General features: G+C 48.1%; 1 protein-coding gene and 1 non-coding gene across 2 annotated transcripts in view; one reads left to right on the top strand and one right to left on the bottom strand.

The window, feature by feature from the left end:
• Phlpp (PH domain leucine-rich repeat protein phosphatase) overlaps window positions 1-20383 on the bottom strand; it is an 83596-nt gene that overhangs the window by 8236 nt on the left and 54977 nt on the right. Inside the window, exons 6-8 of the mRNA XM_011147271.3 lie at window positions 8407-8564; window positions 7690-7836; window positions 1568-1715 (exon numbers count right to left, since the gene is read on the bottom strand). Of these exons, the coding sequence (XP_011145573.2) occupies window positions 1568-1715; window positions 7690-7836; window positions 8407-8564 (453 nt within the window). The remainder of the gene's footprint in view (window positions 1-1567; window positions 1716-7689; window positions 7837-8406; window positions 8565-20383) is intronic.
• Window positions 384-506, top strand: LOC112589331 (U5 spliceosomal RNA). Its single transcript, XR_003113474.1, has one exon. It is a non-coding gene; the product is annotated as a U5 spliceosomal RNA (small nuclear RNA).

Raw genomic sequence — 20383 nt, 5'->3', positions numbered from 1 at the left:
CAAGAGATAACTTTGACTGTAAAAATTCCACAGGAATCTGAATATTATACCTATAGGTCTCTTATTATATAAAAAAAAACAGATTCATAAATATAAATAATATTAACTAACAAAAGAATATTTATCAATCACGAGAAGTTTTCTCCTTTTCTTAAGGGACAAAATTATTTTCCCTCTAATTAAACGGTTTTACGGACAGCAGTGGTCCGTTATTAAGTGTAGTATCGATTTCGCAGGTTGAAAAGCAGACCCTAAACTGGGCCTGAGGCCTGGCATTGCAAAGCTTCGAAAAATGGCCGTTAGATGTCTGCCGAGCCAACGTGTTTCTCGAGAGAAAATTCCGATGCTCTTCGGTATATAGAGGACCGCCGAAGAAACGTTCGGCACTCTGGTTTCCCTTCAAAACACGCATAAATCTTTCGCCTTTTACTAAAGATTTCCGTGGAGGGGAACAATTAATGAGTCTATAAGACAATTTTTTGTAGAGCCCAGCGTAAAGGCTGGGTCATTGAATAATACAAGATCAAATTTTGCGGAAGAAGAGCTTGGTGGGAGAAGAGTTGCGTTTGAAAATATCCACGTATTACTATCGCAAGTTCTGCTCTGGATATAAGGAAGGCATGATCAGACTTACATAAGTTTTTTAACAACTTTTCATAAGATACGTTGTAAACTTGTCGGTTTATAGAGAGAGATAGTTTATTTTTCGCGCGCGTACATCGAGAAATTTTCCGGAGAGATAAAAACTTATTAAATGTTCTTTGAATCTTTTTGGATCGTAACTGTTAATTAGTGTGTATACAGGATTAAATTTTATTAACTAACTAACTATTTATTAACTAAGAAGAAACTGGGTCAGGTTGGTGCAAAGGTTAACCGGTCATACGTATCGTTCATACATTTTATCGTGAGAAAAATAGCGAGAGAGAGAGAGAGAGAGGAGAATCGCAAAACATTCCTTTTAAAATATTTATATTTCCTACGTTCTAAATGAAATAATGCGCGATTCTTTTTCCACTTCGTTTTTCTCACAATAGATGTATAAACGAAACGTAGCGAACGTGATTCTTCTTCGGTCTATTTGTTTCGGTCCCCTTTTTCCAACCGATATTTCATCTTTCATAACGCAGCAATATCGTATTTATATTTTTTAGAAGTTCAAGTTTTTATTTATGAAAATCAACGAAGACATCGCGGACACACAAAATAGGATCAATTTGTTCAACAAGTGCGACGTTGAGGATTTCCCGGTACTTTGTTCCAATTTAAAAGTCGAGCAGAAGAAGAATATTGCAGAGGCAGATTCCCGGGAACGTACATCGTCAATAATGAAATTAAACACCACGTGTGGGAACGTAGTTGAACTGAATTGTCAAGGAGGGTCAAGGTTGAAACTGAACGGATCGATAAAAACCGCTTAAGTCCCACAGTCGCGACGCTACTGTTGCAGAAATTCTGTTCTGTTCACCTTTAGTCGCGATCCTCGCTACACAATTTACCTGAATACTCTGCTCTGGTACCGTCGATCTATTAATTAATCAAACCACGTGGGACGTATTCGACGTACCGTCAAAGCGAGAGCTCGCATATTGAAGAAGGATGGCGCGATGCTGAGTAGATTTCCGACGAGAGAAATATTTCTCAGATTTCTCAGTCGTGTCACTTCCTCCGGCAGGTCCTTGATGCCATTACGGTCAAGGATCAGCTCTTTCAGGCTGTAACATAACGATGACGTCGTTATGTTCGGTTGGGGAAGATTAAATAGAGATTAAGAGGCGAAGGAATTAACGAAAGTGCGTCGCATGCTGTTCGGGAAGTTGATTTCAGTCAACCGGACCTTTCGTTTCACACGATGGAGAATCTTCATCGCAAGGACTAATTTCAATAATTCGAAGACAAATTCATTCTCGCTCGCGCTCAGAGTCCTGCCGATGTCCTCGGGAAAAATCGCGAATCATCAAAGGCACGACGAGGATAACGAGATTCTCGTGCGAACGTAACGAGGAACTACGGGATTTTAATCGAAACCTGCTGTTCTCTCCTCCTCCCCCCCACCTCACTCTCTCTCTCTCTCTCTCTCCGCGCGCGGCGAAATTTTCGGTCGGTCGTTTCGAACTTTCTCAGCGCGGCGCTGATTAAAATGTTGATAGAAGTGCAATCGGCGTCTCTGCCGAGAAGCAGCTCATCCGCAAAATTGCAATCCACTGCGCACTGCGGCGGTATGTACTTTACAACGCGAATTGTATCCCCGAAGCTACGGACACGCGAGTCGGTGAACCTAAACGGAGCGAGCCGCCCACAGGATGTGCACTTGAGTAGAAAGTTTCGAATTATAGTGAAAACCCCTTCATTGCGGCAAGCATCTGTGTCATCGCGCGGACTTTCGATTTTTGCCACTGGAGCGATCACGCGCGTTTCTGCGCTTCAATTGGCTCGTGTGAGCTCGCAGATCTTCGTTGCGTTATCGCGCGCGCTCCACCTCTTTCACGAGAACGTTCTCCATGAGACCGCTCGTGAAAATCGTCAGCAAATTTTATAATCGCGCGCGCGCGTGCGCGCAGAGACAGTCGTCGCCCGGACGACAATTACCAGACCGTTAACTAAAAGTTCAGCGCGCGAAAGGGCAGAAGGGACGACTATAGTTGCTTCCGGATTTTAAGCGAACGCCGCTGCTGCGGCGAAGAGGTTGTTAGCGATGTTCATTTCGCGAAGCCATTGTCGCCTCATTTTCCAGCGTGCACTCGTTGTTTCTCACCTGCCTCGCCACTTCTTCTCGCTTCTCCTCGGTCGCCGCGCGCTCGCGCTCGCGCTCGCGCTCGCGTGGCGGCGTTTAAGTATCTGGAGTATCCTCCTCGGCACGGCTCCTAGACGATTGTTATCATTGCGCGATATTGCCCGGAGAGCGCTCTCGCGTCAGACGTGCTCCGCGCGCGGAGTCCGTCTCTCCCCTCTTTCGTCGGCCGTCGCGCTGGCCGCAACAATCCGATAATTGGCGTGGCCAATAATTCATCACATATACGCGACACGCGCGCGTGCAGGGATACGTAATTAACGTCGCATTGAACGCCGTCGTCAATTTTCGTCGTGTAACCGGCCGGTGTAATAATTTGTCGGATAAACTCGGCGTGATTCACACAGCGGCGCTGCCTCGTTGCCTCGCTCGCTCTCGACGCTCCGATTCTTCCGAGTCGCACCGTGAAAGTCCAGCCAGGATATCCAGGCTCGTCGAGATCGACATTATGTGTTCGGCCGGTCACCTAACGGCAGGCGAATTTTCCTGTCGCGCACTTCGTCCCAGCGAATTCTCACTGACTCAGACGACGCAAGGTGCGATGGTTCGGGTCGTCCGATTGCAGGGTGAAATTATTACCACGACTCGACTCGAGATTCCTACGGCGAGACGCGGCGAGTCTCGTTTCAAGGATCATCGCGCGATCGCGACGCCGTTGGGGTCTTCGGGGTCTCGAGATCCGCGAAGAGACGCTGCTTCCCGCGAGGCGATTTTCGCCGGAGGTGCACGCTCGCGGCGGCTCTTCCGAGGACTAAAGAGGTCGCTTGAAAGGCGAACTTATTCCTCCCGAGGATAGTGTGTCTTCCACCGAGGGAGGGCAGAAGAGGGAGGCACGACCGAGGATGGGTTGGCTGACCACTCTGATGTAACAGAACAGAAATTGTCTGCCGGTGTACGAAGCGGGACCGAGCGATAATGCGCCGTGGCTCGGCCCGGACATGCACCAGCGACGGCCGACAGTCGGCGAAATCCTCGTTACATATATAACATTATAACCTCGCGCGTGAAATTTCGCCGCACGAGGTCGCGCGACCTTCTCGCCAGGATCTTCCGAAAGGGAGATCCCGAAAACTCGCTCCCGAGGCGTTTCCGAAAATCTCGCGCTCTTCCGCCAGTTACTTCCGCGAATTAGTGCGACATGGCGGTAAAAAAGAGGAGAAACTCGGGGAGAGACTCGTTCCTTCGCGAACACGAGGCCGAAAAATTTCATTGAAGTTTGACTGACGAGTTTTGATTAAGGCGAGCTGGTCGCGCCTGCGAGCTGCATCCTCTCAGATTCCACCTCACTCATTCGGGATTAAGTATCAGCAGTTAACTCGTCCCGAATCTCCGCCATGGCGGTGGTTCGGTGGAACCGTTATTACCGCATAGAGCGCAGCGACGAGCGCGCGGCTCGCGTGAGAGAATTAACTGCGTTATTAGCGAATTAGTGTTCGAACGAAAGGCGAAAGGCGAATTGGATTAGCGACGCGCGGAATTGAGCGTACGAAGAATCGAGTCTTCGTGCGCCGGGCTCAACACCCGCTCGCCCGGCGGATCCTTTGTCTTCGCTATATCCTTTTGTTCCGCGTATCTGGGTCAACGAAGATGCGCTCAGGATGCGCGAGGATGGAAGCTCCTTGCGTTTCTTGCACGTGTCCTGCGAATGCCGAATTCGCGCGATTTCGGTTTTCCACGGGTCCGAGCTCCGCGCTCGACGACGACGCGACGCGACGCGACGCGACGCGTTTTGTCCACGATAATCGTCGAAAGTGAATCGTGCAAAACTGCCTTCAAGAGTGCCGGCTCTACCGCGCTAGGATGGCGTTGGGCAACACCAGGAGTCATACGTCGAGGCAGTGGCGCGAGACGACTCAGGTGGAAACCGGCGCACGCGAGTGTGCGAGAAGCGGCGGAGACGCCCGGCGTGTGCGTATCGGGCTTCGCTGCTTGATCGTCGATCATCGTCGAGCTTGGAGATCTTCCTTTCGATCACGGAGAATGAGAATTCTCGTCCTTATTAATCGTCATTTCTAAATAGAAATCGATGGCATTTTTAGTGGGAAGATAAATGAGTCGAATGAAGGAAATTTCTCTCTTGAAGTTTCAGCCATCTCGTATAAGCCGCTACTGCGTTTGGAAAATAAATAATTTTGCTACCGCTTGCTGTACTTTTAGAATGTCAGAAATTTATCTTTGATATTGCATACATTGCATCACTATAATTAATAACGAAGAGTTTCAACGCGGATCTAAAGAACAACCCAAAAAAGGTATTTTATTTGTAAAGTGATTTTTCCCATAGTCTCATATTCTAAGCGAAGCTTTTTACAGAAAAAGGATTCCTCTTTCGATAAAGCGATTAAAGTGAAGCATTCATCTGACATTTGTTAGATATTATTCTAACTGTTCCTCTTATTTCAAGAGGATTTCCTCTTATATCAATTAATTTTCCTCTTGTACGAAGAGGAATATGTTGATTTGAATGTCGGCTTCTGTTGTTCAGTCACGCTCTACCTCTAGACATGAACGAAAAAATAATCATATGCTCATGAGTCAGAATATTTGGAACGCTTTTTAAAAAAGGTATGTGTGCTGCTGTAACATACAACGAAGATAATTTACTTATATTTGGTCAAATACATCTACATTATAATCTATTGCAAGAAGTCGAATAATATATTCTTTTCTTTAACTACGTTTCACAATTGGTTACGATGAACATCTTTGCAGCTATGAAGTCCGTAACAAAACTGATCGGAAATTTATTTGTTATGGCGATCTTATTTCATTCGTGCTTATTTATCGTAGAACTGCAGCCAGAAGTACATCTGTACATATATATTATTTTTCGTTATACATTATAATAATTCTTTCAAATTAACTAGTAAGAATAACCAGTAAGAATAAATAATAATCCTTTAAAAAAAGGATTAAATAATCCGTGCATAAGAGGAAATTTATATATTAAAATCAATAAAATTCGCATTATACATATAACATATATTAATTTGTCTAACTTTAAGAATAATGTGTTTATAATATTTTCCTCTTAATCTTAGAGGAATCCTCTTGAGGCCAAATATAAGAATAAAATCTACGAAAATTTAAATGATTCCACTTGTTATGAAATTACTTTTTATAGGTGAAGCAGGAAAGACTCGAACAAATAAGTAAGTGAGATTTAATGGGGAGGTAAATGAGCGAAATGAGCGAGACCGAAGTTTTAGTCGCGTTTTCGGGCTACTAACGTACTTAAAAAATATTTTGACCGCAATCCTCAGAATTTTCATCGACTCTCGCCCGACTCATGACGATCGTCGGGACTGAAGTCCGTAAAGAGTCTCGCCCGTAGATTCGCGGGCGGTAAAGTGTGTGTGCGAGAAGCACTTTTACTTCCCGCGTGCTCGCACGCGCGGTGTGTACGAGCGCGTGCAGCGTCGTCGTCGTTGTGTTCACACCCGTAGTTCCTCCTGCCCCCTCCGCTCCAGGGAGCTACGCGGCATCCTCATTTCCGGCCGGTGGAAAGCGGTTTTCGAGAAACTTTTACGTAATCGCCGTTTCGATTGTGCACAGCCGTCTGGCCGCGCGATCGCGAGATTAGATTTTCGCGGTGTCCAAAATCGTGCGTCCGGCAGAGCCGGTCCGGAGCCGGTCGCCGCTTCCGGATGTTCGCGCCTCGGGAATAAATGCAGCGCCGAGTAGCGCGAGGAGGGTGCGGGACCACGTCAAGGACCAGGATGCACTTGTTGAATGTGTCAAGTGGAGAGAGTGCGTGCGGCGCGGAAAGGTACAGCTTCAATTTTGTCGCAATTTGGATTTCGTTTCGGACAGCATTACACACAGATCAGCCATGTTCCTTCCCTCCTTGCGTTCGGGCTCCAAACGGCGAGGCAGGAAAAGGAATGCTTTCCGAGGCGTTTCTCGGGATTAAAAGTAAAATGAGGTTTTATAACCGGGTGAAAGCAATTGCTTCTACTGCCTCGTATATATAACTTCGTCGCTTATAATTCAATTGAAAAGAGTCAAAGATAACTTTCACAGAGGCGCAAGAGGATTAAAAACGTTTTCATTTGGTTTTCATTTGGTTTCATTACACGTTTGTTCTGTCCGATCTCGTCGTTGGACGCTAGAAAATGTTCGCTCTGTCGCGGCTCTTCGATCCGCTATCGACGATCGCGCCCTGTGTTTTTGGGGATACCGGAGAGAGCTAACAGCATTACTCGATCATTATCGTGCGCATTGATTTTCCACACGAGCCCGTTATCAGCGCTGATCGACAATAGCGCGTGATTAATGCGTTGGTAATTAATTGTGCTCCTAGATTGACGCGCATAAATCAGGCGGTATGGAGGGAAAATCCAGCCGCGCGCATTAGTGCATAGTTATCGCCGCGCGATTACTGCACGGGAATAGGAAAATAGATCTCGCGAATGTAAATAAACCCGCGTGTCTGCAGATATATATTATTAATGTTATATATACATATATTATTAGTCACTAAAACCAATTAAATTTAAACCTCGCGCAAAATGAGACATATAGCGATGCTGCGCGATGCGGCACTAAGCGCGCGGCTCGAGCGTGTTGTGTTAATCCTTAATGAAGATTTAATATCGACGAAATTAAAGGAGACCTCCGAGCTATCCGATACTCGGCGACAAGGCGGATTTAGCTCAGCGCACCTCTCTAATCAAGGTCTACTCGCGCAAATAACAAACAACCGATAAAAAGTAATTAATAAAAAAAAGAACGCAATCCCCTGACCGTAGGTCCTTCGAGATAACGTGAGATAAGCAGACGATACGAGTGTCGAATTGAAGCAGGAATCGTTGTATCTAATCGAACTTCGGCTCGGCTTCGATAAGAGCGAAAACACGAGGCTAATGACACAAATATGAAATTACACACACACGTACTTGACCAGTTGGCAGATGTCAGGCGGAATTATCTCGATCTTGTTGTCCGAGAGATTAAGATAGGTCAGCGCCGGCAGCTCCAGCAGCTCCCGCGGGATCTTCCGGAGATCGTTGCTCTCCAGATGGACGGCACGAAGTTTCGGGAACCTTCGTGGGAATAGAGTTACGTACGAATTAACTACCAATTAAAGTTTCCTTGTAGTTCCGCCGCATTGTGTTATCGGGCCCCCCCGTTTTTCCCTCTCTCTTCGTTCTTATCAGAGCTTAATTATTCGCTCTACTTTAGTAAATTCCACGTGCGCCGCAACAATTAATTTAACTTTTGCTCCTATTTTCGCTACCGCACGCTTTTCTTTTCTCCCTCCATTCGTTTCCCGGCTCCCTCTCACTCTCTCTCTCTCTCTCTCTCTCTCTCTCTCTCTCTCTCTCTCTCTCTCTCTCTCTCCCTCTCCCTCTCTCTTTCTCTCCTTTCTCGCGCCGAGCGCGGTATTCAAATAGCAGGGCTGCTCTTTACTTGGCTCTTTTCTTTTTTCGTTGCTGAAAGTGATCGGGAAGGTGATCGAGTTGGAAGACGAAGAAATCGAGTTCTACAAAGTTCTCCCTCATGATTCTTCCTCTGACACTTCTACACCGCGAATAATTTTTTTCTTCGCAACATGGAAGCTATTCAACGAAAAGGTGGAAAAGCTAAGAGAGATAAGAAAAAAGTGCATGTACCTGTGCAGAAGTTTCAGATTATTATCGACGTTGGTGAGCTGGTTGTGTCCCAATGCGAGCTCTTCTATCGCCGGGAAGGCGATCACGCTGTCAGGGATCCTCGACAGGCCGCCTTTGCTCAGGTCCAACTTTTTCGGGCATGACGACAACTGCGTGGCCTGCGAAAACAAAGAGAAAACACGACGCGTCACGAAAATTCATTCGAGAAAATATACCGTTGCGGAATGAAGCCTGGACTAAGACCGGTATCCCGAATTCTCCTTCTCTTTTATCGATAAAACTGGCTCTAAAAGTGACTTATAAGCTTTCTGATTGGCTGTAAGCTACTTTTAAAGCTGCTTTTATCGATAATAGAGAGAGAGAGAGAGGGAGAGAGAGAGAGAGAGAGAGAGAGGGAGAAAAAGAGAGAGTTCGGAATATCGGTCGAAATTATTATCGCGATTTCGTTAAACTGAACGAAGCTCCGGCCGATTTTACCTCGAACTCCAACGAGTCCGTATCCATGGTGTCGTCTCCGTCAAAATCGCGTTCATCCATGATGACGATCAAATCTCCAATATGTACCATCTGCCGAACAACCGCATGTTCTCGCACGACACACGCTGCGCATCGAGCACACACGCGGCGAGCGGCTTAATTAATTGATCCTGACGTTGGGATCTTTTCTCACGGCTTATCTTGATGAGTAATTATCGCTGACAGGCCATGCGCGATTCAGCCGGCACGTAACGTTCGCTCAGAAGCCGAACTGTTCGCGAGGACACCCCCCTGATTGTACATTGCGCATTGTAACACACAATTTCGCGTTTTCGTTCACCAGCACGGCGCGCGAATTCTCGTGTCGATTGTTTAAAACGCTATTTCCGCGTAATTTTAAATACGGTTGATTCTGCCGGTCGGTTTTCCGTTTCATTGTAATCCATCGCACATTACGAGGCAATAGATCCATTCAAATCAATCAGTTCGTTAGCGCACAGGCGAGATCGCCTAATAACGAATCAATAATTTAACAATATCCACATAGGTGCACACGTAGGTGACGGTGGGGGACGGCGGCACTTGCCCGTAACAAACGTTCCAACGAATTTCAACGTTGTAGCAATTTCGTCACGTCGTCCCGAAGGTAGCAGATTCGAAATCACACAAAATGACCAATCGGCGTGACGCAATTATCGAATTGCGAATGTGCGAAACTAATTGCATGCGAAACGCTTGCAAATGTGAAAGTAGTGTCGTCTGCATGACGCGCCTAATGAAATTCGAGAAATTATGTAGAATTGTACAGGAAGGAGGAGACGATCATGCATGTTTTTATAATTCTCTCGATCACGCAATGTTACGCAGAGAGAATGCCGTCGTACATCGCTTCTCTTCATTTTCTTTTGTAAAAGTGATTTCTCAAATGCAATTATAATAATTACATTTCATTTCGTAAATTAATGATGCGGTGATAACTTAATGACGATCATCGGTGACTGCTACGGCACATATAAACGGTACGTTAAAATTGATTAACAAACAAGAGATGCATTTATTTAATTACATTTTTTTTAAATTTAACTCGCTAAATATAACTCGCTAGAGTCGCATCGGAAGCACATCGCTATTTCGTTGTTGCCTTTCTTCCCGATACACTCCAACGATAATTTATTCGGTGTTTACGCCACTCTCTCAATATGGCACTTTTTTTCGTACTCGAGCGGACCATTTTATCGTCGGATAGGTCGGACATTATAATGCATTCTTCTACCTCGCTGAACTTCATTGTAAGAAACCGACGTAAAGCAGCGCCGGTGCACGAGCAATATTTGTGCCGACAAGTATTGTTCTGCTCGTTGCGTCGGCTACGAATAGCCTCATTGTCCGCGGCGAACTTTCGACCGAACAATGAAGACGTCAGTCAAAGCTTTCTTATCGTCGTTAGATTCGTCCGCGATCGTGCGCGAAGCTTCCTAAAACAATACGACGGAAAAATCGCTACCGGTATCGCTAGAAAGCAGAACCAAGGCGCACTGATCGAATCAAAGTATAACAAAAATGTTACGATGACGATACGACAGCGTCATCCTTGAAAATGACCACGGCGGAGATGAATACTCCAATTGGTAATTAAACAATGTAGACGAGAGCCACGCAGAGTGATAGTTATAAATAATTATTTCTTCCAAAAAATAATTATCGGCAAAGTATCAAGCACGTGCCGAGAAAGATTGTTGATCCTTCATAATATAAATAATTATTCGCAATCGTCACGAGCTCTAAAAAGATTTTCTGATTGAATATACCTCAAAATATTGATTATTAGTGCTTCATCCTGCCAAAAATATTTGATATATAAATAAGGATATTTTTGGACTTTGCACTCTCGACCGTTACATTTTCTCGTACAAAAGTTAGCTCTCTCTTTTTTCTCTCTCTCTCTCTCTCTCTCTCTCTCTTTCCCCGTCGCTTTGCTAAAACAGGACTTTCGAGTCGCGTTGTATCTTCAAGCTAGGAAGTATCGTCGTTTCGTAATCTTTATCCTTGCTTCGAAAGCCCGACAGCTTCTTAACACCGTACACGTTCGGATCCGCGGGATGACATTCCTCGTCTCTCATGATAATGCAGTTTAAATGCGTTACCATGATAATCGAGAAGCTCTTCCATGGGACGCCATTAGAGCGAGTGGCCTCGTTGATGAAGAGGAAAATGGGATTACGAGGAAAAGCGAGCGGTGGCACGTCGTGATGGGAAAGTCTGGAGTCGCCTGAGCGAGCACGATCGTCGCGCGATGTCGGTTCGCTAATTTCCGATCGGAAGACACATCAGCTCTCAGGGGAAAGTGCTTTCGATCTTAGATATCTATGTTTGCGCAGTCGGGGCTTCGACCGCTTCGACCAGTTCGGAGGTAACTTTTTTTTCACGAAGCTCCTCCTAAAGTTGTCTGTAGTCGGAACTCGAGAGAGGTGATTTCGTTATCTCGTTGAAATCGCCTTTTAATAACTCCGCAATAATAACTCCCACGCAACATGAAAGTCTAAAAGGCGTCTCTGAGACGCCTTCTCTCTAGTCCCATCTTATCGTCCCAGAAACAACTTTAAGACACCTTAAGACGTCTTATTGTTCCCTGGGAAGTTACTAAATTGGGACGCGAACAGCTTCTGAAGTAACGCGAATGTTTAAACGACATTGTGAGCCGTTTGACATCCTCGAAATCTCAGGTATTTCGAATGCTTTTGGGCTTTTCCTCCCTTTGACCAGACGTGATAAAACCGCTGGACGCTTCCAGACGTTCTTTCAGACTCTTCAAGCTCTGCATCCTTTTATCTTTCGATCCAAATCGCGCTTCGACTCTTCAGCAACTGTGAATGTCTTAACAATTTTTCCGCGAGAGAAATCGCATTCTCTCCTGACGATACGCTCCTAGCCTGACGTAGTCTCCGAAGCCCACACAACCCCGCGGTATCTAGAATTAACTTCACTTCTCCATCGGCCGTCTCAATTCCACCAATTTCCCGGCGATAATTTCCCATCGGAACCCAACTGGATCGATTCTACTTTCCGATCGTAACTCGGCTGCTGACCGTTCGCGCGCCGAAAGCTCGTCGAGCGCGATGGAAGAGGAGGTGGTGACGAAGGAGACGGGGACGGATGGTGAGGCAAGGCCAAGAAGAACAGATCGACCGGGAACGTGGATGTGAAAAAAGCTGCGCGTATCGGCAGGCTGGTTGACACACGCCGGTGATGGCGTGAAAACGAGAGAAGGAAACGAGACGAGACGAGACGTTCCCAGCTAACGGACGCGCTTACCTCACCGTGAAGAGAAGAGAACGGCAGGAAGGGCAGGAGAAAACGCGGAGGAGGACGAAGAGGACGACGAGACGACCACGAGAAAGAGGAGGAAAAGAAAGAGCAAAAGAAGCGGAGGAAGAGAGAGAGAGAGAGAGAGAGAGAGAGAGAGAGAGAGAGAGAGGAAACGAGAAGTTTCGTTTCTCGGCTGTCTGCACTCGTCGATGGTGGCTAACGAGGGAAGTAACTTTCCCGGTAATGCCGGGAAAGTTCGGATCAGTCGATACTGCGACGCGTCAGGCGAGCTTCGATACAAGAAGGATAATCCGCCGGATGATAACCCGGCGATAGCAATAGCGATAGAGGATCATAATGACAGACACAACCGAGTCGTCTCCTCCCGACGACGGGAGTCGTTCGTCCGACATTTTGCAGCGAGGTCTTTTTTCGCTGTCCCTTCGTTCTTCTCGACTCTATTCTTCCGGTTTCGCGACCTCTTTTTATTTTTATTTCTTCTTTATTATTTTTTATTAAGAGCGCGTCGCAGCACCCACGTATGTATATAGTCGCGTATTGCGGCGGCTATCATGTGCGTCACGTGTCCCAGGGGGCGCGAGAGGGTTGCGGCGCGAAAAGCAATTATCGAGTGGCCGCGTAGATCAGAGAGACGCATCGAGGAGGATCTATGGGACTGCGATGGCCTGCGAAATAGATTCGTGCGCGCTGCGCGAATTATGATGAGAATGTAATTAGCGAGCGCTGTTATTACATCGGACATGAATTCGCTTAATATAGTATACCGTTCGCCACGCACACGTAAATTCATCGCGTGAATTATGTAAACCGTTAAACGAGTCCGCTGCTTTCGGCGGGGTACACAATGGTCGCGATTGCGGCGCGCGGCGCGGGCCGGGACGGGGGAGCGCGCGGAAGACGAATTGGCAACAAAAATTGGCCGAAGATCGGGGAAGCCGCTGATGACGATTGTCGCGCTTAATTGCTCGACACGCTCACTCGGGCGAGCGATAACGCACGGTCGGATCGCGGGAATTATTAATTCGCGAGCGGCGGACATAATCGCGGAACGACTCGTTAATCGATGGGTCGCGATTCACCGGGGACTCTTCATGAAAACGAAATAAACTCTCCCCGCGTCGGAGAGGTATTATTTTTTACGGCGACGAATGAATCGCTCGACGCGATCGACCGTTAATTATTTCGGGCGACGTCGATCGCAGGAAGCGCCGACGCGAGGCAAGGCGCGAGGCATTTTTTATTAATCACCGAATCTCTCTACAAAGCGCGGCTCGCGCGAACGGTCGCGCGCGATCAAAATGAAACCGTTGTGTGTGCGCGCGCGCGCGCGTGTGTGTGTGTGCGCGCGGCGAAAGCGCGAGGGACTCGCGAGAGTCGCTCGCCCAAAATTTCACCTGACCGCGGGACTTTTTTTTTTGTTCGACAACCCAGAGAGATTAACACGCGCGTCGATAGATCGTGGTTTCCGGCTTGTTTAATAACACGCGCGTCTACGTTTACACGTGAAGTCCGATAAATCGCGCTTAATCGATTATCGACAACCGCGTATTGGCGGTTCGCCGAGACTGTTAAAAATTCCGACCGCCGAGCGTTCCGATTAATTTCCCGGGATTGTGCCGAGAGAGAAACCCGACAAGCGGTCGTTCAAACGCGCTCTCGGGAGAGCTTCTTTGACGTTTCGGGGTTTTAATTAATTGCCCGGCGCAACGTACACGCTTATCTCGATGATTGTTGCGGGATCCGCTCGGCGCGAGCCGACGGCACCGGTGAAAATACACGCTTTCATCCGCGTCGATCGCGCCGAACGTCCCGCGGAGAGAGAAGAATATCGCCACCGGGTCTCCGTTTCGCGAATTTACAGTTGATTTCTCCCGGAGAAAATTCGATCGCGTCATCACCTCGTGCGCCATGTGTTAAACATTTCGCGCTGGAAATCGCGCTCGCACGCACTTTGATTTGCCGGTGAGCGAGTTTTCGTCGAGTAAACGTAACGTGCGACGACGAAGATCTTACGGGAAACGGCTCACCCTTGCGGCGTTCACCGTCACCTTTCTCTCCCCTTTTCTTCTCTTCTCTTTAACGGCCTTCTCGATTCTGCCGTCTGATATCTCGGCGACAATCCGCCGTCACAGCCACGCACGATCGCCGGGCTTGCAATACCCGTCCCCGTTTGCCCGCGAATGCGAGGCACACGCACACACACAACAACCAAACGACACGCTGCGCGTCTCACGGAGCGGCCTGCGAAATTTTTCAACCGTATCCCGGAGTGATATAGTCAGCCGAAAAAGCGGTCGGAAAACAACGTTTCAGCTGGATCTCGCAGTCTCCGCTCGCTTGCTCGCCGGATACGGAGCATTATTCACGACTGCCGCCGGCACGTCACTGAGGAGCAGCGCGCGAGGAGAGGAGTTTGTCGCGTGTCCTGCGGCACGTAAAGCGGAAGAGAGCACGCTCAGGTGCTTAGAATTGCGCAATTTCTGCGTCTGCCAGACGCTTCGAGAGCCTCAGCCTCGGGACACCGCACGAGAGGATGCCCACCACGTGCTGCTAGTTCCCGCATTGACGTCCAGCCTCTGGGAGGATACATGCACACGCTCGCTCACTTACACGTGCTCGCACACACGTACACGACGCAGCTGGAACATGAAAATCCCTCGGCGCGACCTCCTCGACGGATCCTTGTTCTCAGCTTGACTGACGTACGGATATATTCTTATCCGGGTCTCCGAAGACACGATTACAGATAAGGGTGCGACGTCTTCCGCCGTCTTCTCATGATGTGCGGGCGAATGTCTGGGGAGGGGGAGGGGATGGGGAAGCAGGGGGATCGCGAGCGAATTCCTCGTGTTTACGCGACTCCGACGATGCGTCCTCGGAAGAATGAATTAAATTTCTCCGTGTCGTGTATATCGTGCGCTTCTCTTTTCAGCAGCGGCGATCGAAAATAAAAATAACGAAGGCGACATGGCTGAATCCTCGAGCGCGCGCGCGAGAAGGAGAGAGAGAGAGAGAGAGAGAGATTTCCGATGCCGTTGATCCTTCCTCCCTTCTCAATTACGGGGACGCATTGCGCAATCTTCACGATGCGGCCAGAAGACTTCCCTAATGGCCAATTTGAAGATCAATTTCGCGTGCCGGTACCGTTGGAATGCCGGTAACGGTTCGCGCACACCGCGCTTCTTCCTCCTCTTCAATCCGCTGTTGCTGCACCACCGTCATCACCGCCACCACTTTTTGGTCGGTTTTCCTTTTCTTTCGCTGCGAGATATCGATTCGACCGCCTTCTTACCGATCGCGACGTTTTATCTTTTTGTCCCTTTTGCTCTTTCTAAAGTGGGCTTCGTCCAACTAGGGTGTGTCTAAGTTGGGAAATTGGAAATATATTTTCCAACGATGATCGCGAGAATGATGGCTCATAGATATCGTAGATATGTAAATTCAAGCGCGAAAAGTGCGAAACGCGCCACGTGAAACTCGCGATATCCCGCGTAGAAAAATTAATAGAGCTCTGGTAAGGGCTTGATTACTTTTCCCTAACATTAATCGGGCCCTAGTAAGGATAGAAAGACAAGAACCAGGATAAGATGTGTAACGAACGATTTAACGGGTCCTTATAAGGCAATATTATGAGGGCCTTACAAGGAAATATTTTTATTATTGCTTGAGTAAAAATATTCGTTTTTTCCATTCCAAGAAATTTGGACTCTAATTTCTTAATTTCTTTATAACCTTGTTAGTATACAACAAGAATTTTTTTATTTTAAAAATATAGCATACTTTACAATAAAATATAGCATTCTTTGCAAATAAAAGTCCTGCTATAGTTTTTATTAAAGTTTGCTGCATTTCAAAACGAAGGCAATACTAGAAAAATCCTTGGAAGAGACTAATGAATAAACTAATAAAATTAATAAAATTTGTTTTTAATTGCTGTATGATTAAAAAATCCTAAAAGAACCAGAGCGTACCTAAACGTACTAAAACAATACTAAACTATTACACGCTTCATTGAAGATGCCCCTAACAATTTTTTACTCGGGTCGCTACTGGCGAGGAGGAAATCGTTCTGGTAAATAAACTTTAATTAAACAGCTCTCTCGCTCTCTTCTTCCGGCGGGCTCATCGTGCATGGGCAGAAATCGGAAGACCCCATCAACGTTCTTCTGACAGCGAAACGTTATTTTTCATTTTTCGCGTCGTCGCGGCCGAGCTGAATCGCGAGGCTTCCAGGGATCGTCGTGGTGACGCTTTTTCGCCGAGACTCGTGCTCTTTACCGGCAATTTCGCCGATCTTCCGTCTGTTATTTTGTTTTTTTCGTTTTATTCCCTTTTTTCGAAGCGTTCGGTAGCGCGCCGATGAATCTCGGTTTTGCATTTCACGGTGGGCCGAGCGTGTCGATCCAATCTCCGAGTCGTCCGAACGAGCAGCGGCGGCACGCGGCGGCTCTGCTTGTTCGTTAAGGCGAAATTCCGCAGTTCGTTTTCGGTTATTCCGAACACGGGGAATAGTCGCGCTCGTCCCGGGGCGAAAGAAAGCCGCGAGCGACTCTCCTCCACGGAAATAAATCATTTTCACATTCGCGACGCTTCGATCCTCGCGTCTCGTCAAGCCGCCTGAGAGATGCTGTTTCTAACGCTCCTTTCTAACGCGATGAATTACGACAGTTACGATACTCGTTGGCTCGCCGTTGGCAATCGAGGTCGCTAAATTTCGTCGGCGGACGATATCAGCCGGCCCGCAGCAGCGGCAGCCCGCAAGAAACCCGCGCTCACTCGCGAGTAATAATCGCGGGAGGACCCGCGTCGCGTCGATATCGTAATGATTCGCATGACTGCCTGTTAAGGGTAGCGAACTCCAAGTAGCGATCTCGTTGTTTGCTCCCTCGTGAGCGAACTATCCCCGCGAGCGAGAACGCGAGATAAGGGGGAGAGACTGGGAGCGGAGCTGATGATATCGCGTAGCCTGGTAATTTACGGGCAAGTAACCGAAGGAAACACGAGAGAGGAGAGAGAGAGAGAGAGAGAGAGAGAGAGAGCGAGAGGCGGAGAAAGAGAGCATTCTGAAATACAGGAAGTATCCACGGAAATATAGGAAGTGTCCTGGGGATACGTTACATTACACCTGCGCGAGACTCGAGGACTCCCCTTATCCGAGCGTTTCGTTCAGCAGGAGCGACAAACAGGGCTGAAGGGTGACGAGGAGGGATTGGCGCGCGCGCTCGCCAGATAGGAGGAGATATTTGATATATGCGATCGAGGGTGCGGAGGGAAGGATATTTGAATAACGCGATAAGAATTCTTCCGCGGCACGCTCGATAAATGCATTCCAGCCGTCCGTTTTTGTTCCGGAGAGGAGGCGACGGCGGAGGAGGGTTGACGAGGGTGGATATCTAGGCGATCAGTCGATTAGGTGGCTCCCGCGCGTCGAATCGGAACCACGAGTTTCGAGCAGGAAGCGACGAGATACGCTTCGCGTCGCCGCGGCAAAACCGGCGAGGTGCGCGAGAAGCACTTCGAGCTGCTCGAGCTGTGATTTCGGAGAGGGCTCGACCGGGACGACAGTGGTGTCAAGGTGAAACCGTATTGTTGTTGTGTCTTGCATCTTGCGTTAATCGAATAATAATCGCAGCATCGTATCGGAGCGCGCGACGTGCGTAAGCGCTCCGTTGCGAAGCACGAGATGTGTGTCATTATTGATAACATTTGGTTGCTTTGACGGCACATCACGTTATCGCGATTTATTTTGCTTCGGAATTAATGCTCCATCAATCGTATACGGATTAACATTCTTTCCTCATTATTTTTCTACAACTGTTATTCTCGTTCGTTACTTCGTTACGTCATTGTCGATTTTCGTATTATCGCTTTCTTTTGCAATTTTATTTGGCACGTATCCGTGTCAGTTGTATCAAACCGAAAAGGAATCGTCCCAGAGAGTTATTGTCGGATTACTCTACTACAGAGTTCTACCATATCAACGTAGCGCTCTTTCTTACACTCGGTCTAACTCCTTTCTCTCTCCAAAGATAGTGTTACCGCCTCGGAATTCAATTCGGTTCCTCGAGCGTCGAGTTCGACGAATACTTTGAGAGAGTGTTCCAGTGTATCGTCATATTTTAAAGAAGATACTCAAATTTTAAAGAACACGTCAGCTTGTTTTAAAGAGGAAGAAGACTCAAGTATACACGCGGGCATTTGAATAATGGGCCGATTAAACACCTCGAGATTGAAATATCTCAATGTGAGAGAGATACCGATGGATAACTCGCCGTTTACACGCGGGAAAACTGCGCTCGTTCAAATCCGCAAGTTAAATCCAGAATCGCGTACACCGCGAGATCAGCTCTGATCCCCATTTAATTACCGCAAGGAAATTGTGTCGTTCCCGGGAATTGCGATCTCAATCGTCATCGCCGCCGCTGTATCCGTTCACTGTATTAATCCGACCGAAAATAAATCTCGCCAAGCTCTCGGCAAAGTTGCCCGCGCGCTTTAAGCCCCACTCCACATGTCTCTCCAACACGTGTGATTATTACCGCGACAGCACGTGCTGATAAGCTTCAAAGGATCAATGCATTGGATAAACAGGACCCGTATCGCTACGGCAAATGCGTTAATCTCGGCCGATGAAGCGAGAGAAGCGACAGTCAACGCGGCTATTTGTCTTGTAGGAATTTGATCGGTTTCACGGGATCATTTCCGGGGGAGGGGGGGGGGGCCGCTAATGCCGGAAAGTATCACAGCTGACGCACATAATTCACACGCAAACCTGCTGGCGCTCGACTAACACGCGGGGCAGAAATAGAATGGAGAGACAGTCAGTCATTCAGTCATTCAGTCACTCAGTCAGTCAGTCAGTCATTTAGTCAGTCAGTTTCATAAGTCCCGCCGCGGGCGCTTTTTACCTCGACAAATGTATCTCGTCTCGTAATTCCCTCGTTCTCCTTCAATTTCGCGGTTTTTACGCAGAAGCCTGGAACACTTTCGCGAACTCGCTCGTCGTTCGCTCCACTCTTTCTTCCGCGACTCCGCGGAGAATCGCCTTCATATCGCGAAAGCCCGGATCTCATCTCTCGCGATCGATCGGGCTCGCTCGCTCGCTCGCTCGCTCGCTTTTTCCCGGAGTGGCGTAATAATGCGTGAAAAACTACCGAGCTGTTTCCCCGAGCGCGGGTTGTTGCCGATGAGAAACCGCCGCGTTTAATGAGTCGTTACCGGGCGATCTCGTTAGCGGGACACCCGGTATATGGCGGACTTGGACGAAGAGGATCTGGCCGTAACGAGAGCGTCATTATCGTGCCGCCGTCCTCGCGGACCTTTTTTTCCTCCTCCGCCCCGCCGTCGTGGCCTGCTTTCCCACCTGAAGAAGTCCTCCCGCTGTTTCGGGAGGATCTGCAAAATCAGGTGAAACGGAGAACCGCCCTTCTTCCGTTTTCTCCGACTCTCGCGCCGTCTACGCGCTTCTCCCTCGGCCGGCTAATATAAAGTTCGTTGCTTTTTGCGAGGCTGCTTCTTCGCAACGCCGCCGCCTTGTAGTTTACGCGGCGATACTTCCTCCGTTGTTGCTCCGCCGCGCGTTTGTCGAGTAACGCTCACAGTTGCGAGTTACGTGTGCTCTCTCTCCCGAACCTCTCTCTTCCTTCCTCTCCTTTTTGCTCCCTCGCGCGCACGTTGAAAATCGCGCATCTGTCGGACAACATCACGTCTTTGTGACATCGACGGAGAGCGCGAGAGAGGACGAGAAAAAGGACACGCGCGCGTAGACGTTGTTTAATTAATTTCACACACATTAAACGCGTCGTTAAAGCTCCCTCGGAAAAATGCGGCTAGCACACGGCTGCGCGTCCGTGTGGCAAGCGTCAAGTTTCCGCCGGCGAGTTTTTATGAATTCAAGGAGCGTAGCCAGCCGGCGGTGTAAAATGCTAAAGCCTGTAACGAACGAAGTTCCGTGCGAAAACTTAATAAGCCGCCTTAATAAAAATTCCTGCTTTGATCGCGGCGGCCACCCGGTATGCGTCGCTTTAAGGATCCTCAGAAATTATTTTGTCGACAGAAATAAAACAAAAGGAACAAGAGAGAGTCGGGGGGTGGGAGATAGAGGGAGGGAGGCAAAGGGGGAGAGAGAGAGAGAGAGAGAGAGAGAGAGAGAGAGAGAGAGAGAGAGAGAGAG

Source organism: Harpegnathos saltator, unplaced genomic scaffold (assembly GCF_003227715.2).
Source record: "Harpegnathos saltator strain DR-91 unplaced genomic scaffold, Hsal_v8.6 scaffold47, whole genome shotgun sequence".
Taxonomy (NCBI): domain Eukaryota; kingdom Metazoa; phylum Arthropoda; class Insecta; order Hymenoptera; family Formicidae; genus Harpegnathos; species Harpegnathos saltator.
This window is presented reverse-complemented; position numbering and strand designations above follow the sequence as displayed.